Genomic DNA, 6375 nt, shown 5'->3' with positions numbered 1-6375 from the left:
AGTATAGTGTTTTTGTGCCCTTTCCCTTTTTTAAACTAATCTTCCAAAGGTATGTTAATTTTATTAGTCATTTCAAAGAACCAATTTTTTGCTTTTTGATTCTTTTTTTACCTTTGTTTTCTATTTCATTAATTTCTACTTTATTAGTTCCATACTTCTACTACTCCTGGGTTTATTCTGTTGTTACTCCAATAACTTTTCAATTAGCCACTTATGGGGACTTCCCTGGTGGTCCAATGGTAAAGAATCTGCCTTCCAACGCAGGGGACACAGGTTCGATCCCTGGTCGGGGAACTAAGATCCTACATGCCACGGGGCAACTAAGCTCGCGTGCCACAACTACTGAGCTCGCAAGCCTCAACTAGAGCCCGTGTGCTGCAAACTGCAGAGTCCATGCGCTCTGGAACGCACGCATCACAACTAGAGAAGAGAAAACCCGCACGCACAACTAGAAAGACGCCCGCACGCTGCAACAAAAGATCCCGCCTGCATCAACGATGATCCCGCATGCCACAATGAAGACAAGATGCAGCCAAAAAAATAAATTAAATAAATAAATAATAAATAAAATAAATTAACCACTTAGCTCATTAATTTTCTGTCTTTTGGCTTTTCTAAATTATCCATTTAAGATTATAAGTTTCCCTCTATGCATTGCTATAGCTGAATCTCCAAAATTTTTATATGTTGCATTTGTTTTTATTTTTCAGTTCTATGTATTTAAAATTTCCCATTATGATTTCTTTTTTACCTGTGAATAATTTTGCAGTTTATTTTAAAGTTTGCTAGTGTATAAGATTTTCATGATCATCTTTTTACAAATTGATTTGCATTTTAAATGCATTGTGGTCAGAAATTGAGGTTTCAATTCCTCAAAATGTATTGACACAAATTGTGGACTATTAAGTAGTCAAATTTCATAAGGATCTGTATGGCATGAAAAGAATGTGCATTCTCCAATTGTTTTATGGGGTCCTATATATGTCCGTTAGATTGAGTTTGTTAATTCATTTTATCTTTAAAAGATTAAAGATTTATATTACTTTTACTTTATTTATTTATATTACTTTAAAGATTCATATTTATCTTTACTGATATTTTCATCTATTTGATCTATTCATTACTGGGTGAATGAACTAAAATCTTTCACTATGATGGGAGATTTCTCTTTCTCTTTGTAGTTTTATCAATTTTTTATTCATATATTTTGAAGCTATATTATTAAGTACATTCAAATTTAGAATTGTTATAAACATTCTTCTGGTTAATTTGTGTGTGTATGTGTGTGGTATTATATATATATATATATATATATATATATATATATATATATATACCCGTACAAGTATACACACACACACACATGCTTGGGGTAACCATCTTCCAAGATAGCCGCTATGGTCCCTACCTTCTGGTATTCACACCCAAGTGCAGTCTCCTCTCATTGTGCCTGCGTTGGTCTGTGTGGGTCTGTGTGAACAGTAGAATACAGCAGAAGTGATAGTGTGTCACTTTTGAAATTAAGTTATAAAAGAATATGATTGCCATTTTGGGTGCTCTCTTGTGCTCCCTCTCACTTTCTTTCTTTTAATCACTCTCATCACATTCTCTGGGGGGAGCAAGTTGCCATGCGTTAGCAGCCCTATGGGAGAGGCCCATGTGGTGGGAACTAAAGCCTCTGGTCGGTTATCAGCAAAGAACTGAAACCTGCCAGCAACCATGACGGTGAGCTTGGGAGGGTATTCTCCAGCCCCAGTCAAGCCTTGAGATGACTGCAGTCTCATGAGAGACCCTGATCTAGAACCACCTAGGTAAGCCACTCCTCGATTCCTTATTCCCATCTTCAATGAAACAGGGAGATACTACCATTTCAAACAACAATCATGAAGAACGTTTGCCAAACACTTTCAAATCTGAACAGAAATGGTGGGAGAGCCTTGGACCTCAGGTGGGGTATGTGTATTTCTGAGAATAGGTGACAGTTCCAAAGAGTCTTTGATTAAAGCACCAAGATTAAGGGGTGAGGGGAGAAGCAGTGGTTGCCCCAAATGAGATGCCAATTTTGCAATGTGAAGTGGCAGAGGAGGGATAGCTGAAGGCGAGACCATGATAGCAATAAGTTGTTTTGTCTATAACCTGGTCTAGAGCCGAGAAAAAGAAAGAGAGTTTAAGGGATTTTCCAGAGGTTGTTTAAGGGATTTTACTGTATACCACACTAACCTCCTGAATGCTAAATATGAAGATTATATGAACCCTTAGGAAAGAGGAAGTTGTAATTATAGGAACCTGAAAACTGCCCAATTTTTCTTGACCTCCTCTCCCAACAAATCTCCCCCTGCTGACATCAGAAATAAACCATCCAGGGTCTATGCATATATACTGGAGGAAGAAAGAAAAGAGTAAAGGAATGTAATCAAACTGCAGATAAAGAATATGTATAAAAGAGGAATTATCCAGGCTTCCCTGGTGGCTCAGCGGTTAAGAATCTGCCTGCCAATGCAGGGGACATGGGTTCGAGCCCTGGTCCGGGAAGATCCCACATGCTATGGAGCAGCTAAGCCCGTGCGTCACAACTACTGAGCCTGCACTCTAGAGCCCGTGAGCCACAACTACTGAAGCCCACGTGCCTAGAGTCCATGCTCCGCAACAAGAGAAGTCACAGCAATGAGAATCCTGCTCACCGCAAGGAAGAGTAGCCCCCACTCGCCGCAACTAGAGAAAGCCCGCGTGTAGCAACGAAGACCCAACGCAGCCAAAAATAAGTTAATTAAAAAAATTAAAAAAAGAGGAATTATCCAAGGAAACAAAGGAAGGGTTCAAAAAACAATAGGGCAAGGCATCAGAGCTCAGGAGAAATGGTGGGATAGAAATAGAAAAATCATTACCAAAAAACACTACATGATAAATAAAAGTGGAAAAAACACAATCAAAAACATAACAAAGGACATAAATGACAGGCTTTTTTAAAGCCCCAGAAAGAGATGGAAAAGGGCAGTGATATAAAAACATTAGAGAAGATGAGAGATATAGCAGTCAAAGGAGCTCTAACAGACACATAATTGATATTCCCAAAGAATAGAACCAAACAAATAAATTTAAAATTTTTTCCAAAAAATGATAGAAGAAAACCATTCCAAATAAAGATTCGAGTCTTCAGGACAAAAAGCCATAAGATGACCAAGAAAAACTGAGGTTTTACCCCAAATCAAGATATATTCTAATGAAAGGAAAAGGACCAATCCAGACAGAGAAAAGCAAAAAAGAAAAAGTTACACACAAGAGAGAAAAATCCAGTGGCAAATATCATCTGTTCCAGAAGACAGCAGAACCAGGTCTGGAGAGTTCTATAAGAAAGTGTGACCTAAAAATTTATATTAAAAATGAATTTATATTCACAAATTTGCTCTTCATAAATAAAAGCAGAAGACAAATACGCTCCAGCACGAGAGAGCTCAAACAAAACAACAACTATGAGCTCTTCTTGAAAAAGAAGAAAAAACAAAACTCTTTGATAATAAAATGCAGTCATGCAAGAGAGAGTAGAACCAAAAAATGGATTTTAGAAAAGAAAGAGCCCTGGTAAAATGACTGGTGGTGACTATAGACTATGGTGACAGACTACCTGGGCTTGAATCACATCTCTCTGTGACCTTGGACAAGTCATTTAAGCTCTCTGTACCTAAGTCTCCTCACTGCAAAATGCGGACAACAGTTGAACTGAAGTCTTAAGATTTTCTAAGATTTCATTTGGCTCATGTGTAAAATGCACTTAGAACAGTGTCTGGTACAGAAAAAGCTGTGAGCTATATAGGTGAAGCTATATTTCATTTTAGTGATAAGGCTAAACAACTAGTGAGGGTTTGTTGCTACAAATCAGAATATTGGGTACCTCACGGAATTGCCAAGAAGGCTACAAAGCAACCTCGAAGTCTTCATAGCCAAGAACTTCCAAAATAATGCTTCAAGACTGATCTAGGGAACACCCTGGCGGCCCAGTGGTTAGGACTCCATGCTTCCGCTGCAGGGAGCACAGGTTCGACCTCTGATCTGGAAACGAAGATCCTGCAAGCCACATGGCGTGGCCAAAAAAAAAAAAAAAAAGACTGGTCTAGTGAGGACAAGCCTGTTGCTACTAGCAAGCAAGCACTGGAAGCTACAGCTTATGACCCTAACACCCCTGGCGCTAGACGCTGGAGTCTATTACTAGCAGTGCTGTCCCTGGTGCTCCTGAAACTTGCTCTCGCTGCAATGGCCACCAGAGCGTGAACCTGATGGGTGAGCCTTGATCGCATGCCGCATCCAAGGTGCCAGGGAAACTGGGAAGTCAGTATTGGCACTTTCAGCTTTGTAGGGGCGGGTGGGCTCTGTCTCCTACCAAGATTCATGTGAAAGAGAATTTCCCAAGCACAATACAGGATTCAGATGCTGGGCAACCTAAAAGAATGACCTATCTCCTTTACAGTAAAATAAGTCGACATAGGGCATGAGCCCTATACACAGAATGCCTAGGGGCAAACACTCTGCAACTGTGGCCAAGTTAATTAAGCTGTAGGAGCCTCTGTTTCACCTGTAAATGGAGAAATTAATAGTACCATTCTCATAGTGCTGTCCTGATTAAATGACTTAACTCATTAAATAAGTTAATTCAAGTACTCAGTAAATGTTAGATGTATTAAAGTAATTCTTTTTTGTCTTCTTCTCCTCCTCCTTGCCCTCTTCTCCTTCTTCCTCTTCACTCCTTCATAGACCAATATCAACAAATACCTTTCTTCACAGATTTATAATCCCCAAAGAGCTCTCACCTAACAAAATTAAACTATCCTTATGCAGACAAAAATATACTCATCCCTTCTATAAAGTCTCAAAGTCTAAGCAGTTACTACATCCAGCTTTAAGTCCAGGATATCTGGAAGATGTCCATTTGTCTTTTGTTCTATCACAGCCTTTACTGATAGTCTGTGATAAGTAGAATAAAATTTAAAGTTAACTACCACCAATATGCTCTCTATATAAAACTGCGGGGGGGAAAGGGAGAAGAAAGAAGAGGGGAAATTAAAGTACATAAGCATATAGACAGCACGGCAGAGAAGAAAACGTGAGTTGCTGAAATTGTTCTTACTTCTGCAATGTTGTATAAATACTATAGTTAGTATTTATGACTTATTTTTCCACCACCTATTCCATGTTCCCTTGGTTTTCCACCTGCATCTCAGCTGGTTGGGATTTTTAATCTGATGAAGTAAACCAGACCTTAATTTCTGTGGGAGCTAAGCCTTTTGCGGTCCAGTTGCTATCGAGTTACTATAGATTTCCACTTACTTCTACCACTGGCAGTGGAGGAAGCGGTCAGTGGTTCCCTTGAATCCCATCCAAATTTCTTCTTCCCCTCACTGTGCACCATGTTGCCAGGTGGGTTCTCTGAAAGCAGATACTGAGATGGAGTTTGGGGTGCAGGTTGTTTGTTCGGGATCAACACCGATGATGTTAAGGGAGCAGAAACAGAATTGAGCAGAGGAATCAAATTGCAGGGCAAGCTTGGCAAAGCCTCAGCCAGCCTGGTGGGGAGTTCTGGAGGAAGCATGGCCAGTCACTCAGTCACTGGCTACCCCAGGAAGGGTGTGGCACATGCAAGGTGGCTCTTGGCAGCTAAGGATCTGGTATCTGGAAGCTGGCTGCTGCCTGTATTGCCCGTAGCTGGACCACAAGTCCTTCCTTCAAAGGGATCTAGCCAGCTCATCTCTGTGTTTTCCACAGGCAGCAATTTCATTTCCCCTTAGGAGCCAGGCTCAATCACCCCATCAACATTGTAAACCTCTCTGTTTATGTCTGTTCAGCCAATGTCACGTGGAAACCTCACCTTCCGACCCATTAGAACCATAATTGCATCTGCTAGTGGAGGCATTCCTCCCCTGGGCATGACAAAGCACAGAACTTTGAAGATGGGCAATGAAAATTTCGCAGCTGGGTTACTGAGTGGAATGATCAGAGGTGCCTCCTCCTCCCACTTTGTCATATGGAGTATATCACTGAAAATATTGTAGTTTTAGGAAAACAGAGACTGACATGTTTATGTGCCCCTAGGGAAAAAAAAATCTGTATGTAAGTCAAATTGTGGCAATTTGAATTGAATTTTAAATGCATTTGGGGAGCTCATAATGTAAAGGAAGTTGTTCAGCAAAAAGAAAATTATTTTTATTAATCAAATAGTCAATTTTTCATCCTCTAACTTCCTTTTCCCACCTGCTCTCCTTCTCCAGCAAAATTAATATACTTTATCAATTAACATGTTTGATATTGAGGTTTTAAAGTAATACACACCTGCACTGTTAACTACAGTTTAATATCCCATCATGTTTCCTGGCAATACTGGTTTCT

General features: G+C 39.9%; 1 protein-coding gene across 1 annotated transcript in view; it reads left to right on the top strand.

The window, feature by feature from the left end:
- Nucleotides 1-1719: 1719 nt before the first annotated feature.
- Nucleotides 1720-6375, top strand: part of TBPL2 (TATA-box binding protein like 2) — a 55488-nt gene continuing 50832 nt past the window's right edge. Inside the window, exon 1 of the mRNA XM_036842048.1 lies at nt 1720-1725. Coding sequence (XP_036697943.1) covers nt 1720-1725 — 6 coding nt within the window. The remainder of the gene's footprint in view (nt 1726-6375) is intronic.

The sequence above is a fragment of the Balaenoptera musculus genome, chromosome 2 (assembly GCF_009873245.2).
Source record: "Balaenoptera musculus isolate JJ_BM4_2016_0621 chromosome 2, mBalMus1.pri.v3, whole genome shotgun sequence".
NCBI lineage: Eukaryota > Metazoa > Chordata > Mammalia > Artiodactyla > Balaenopteridae > Balaenoptera > Balaenoptera musculus.
Note: the sequence above shows the minus strand (reverse complement) of the source record. Positions and strands in the feature narration are given on the sequence as shown.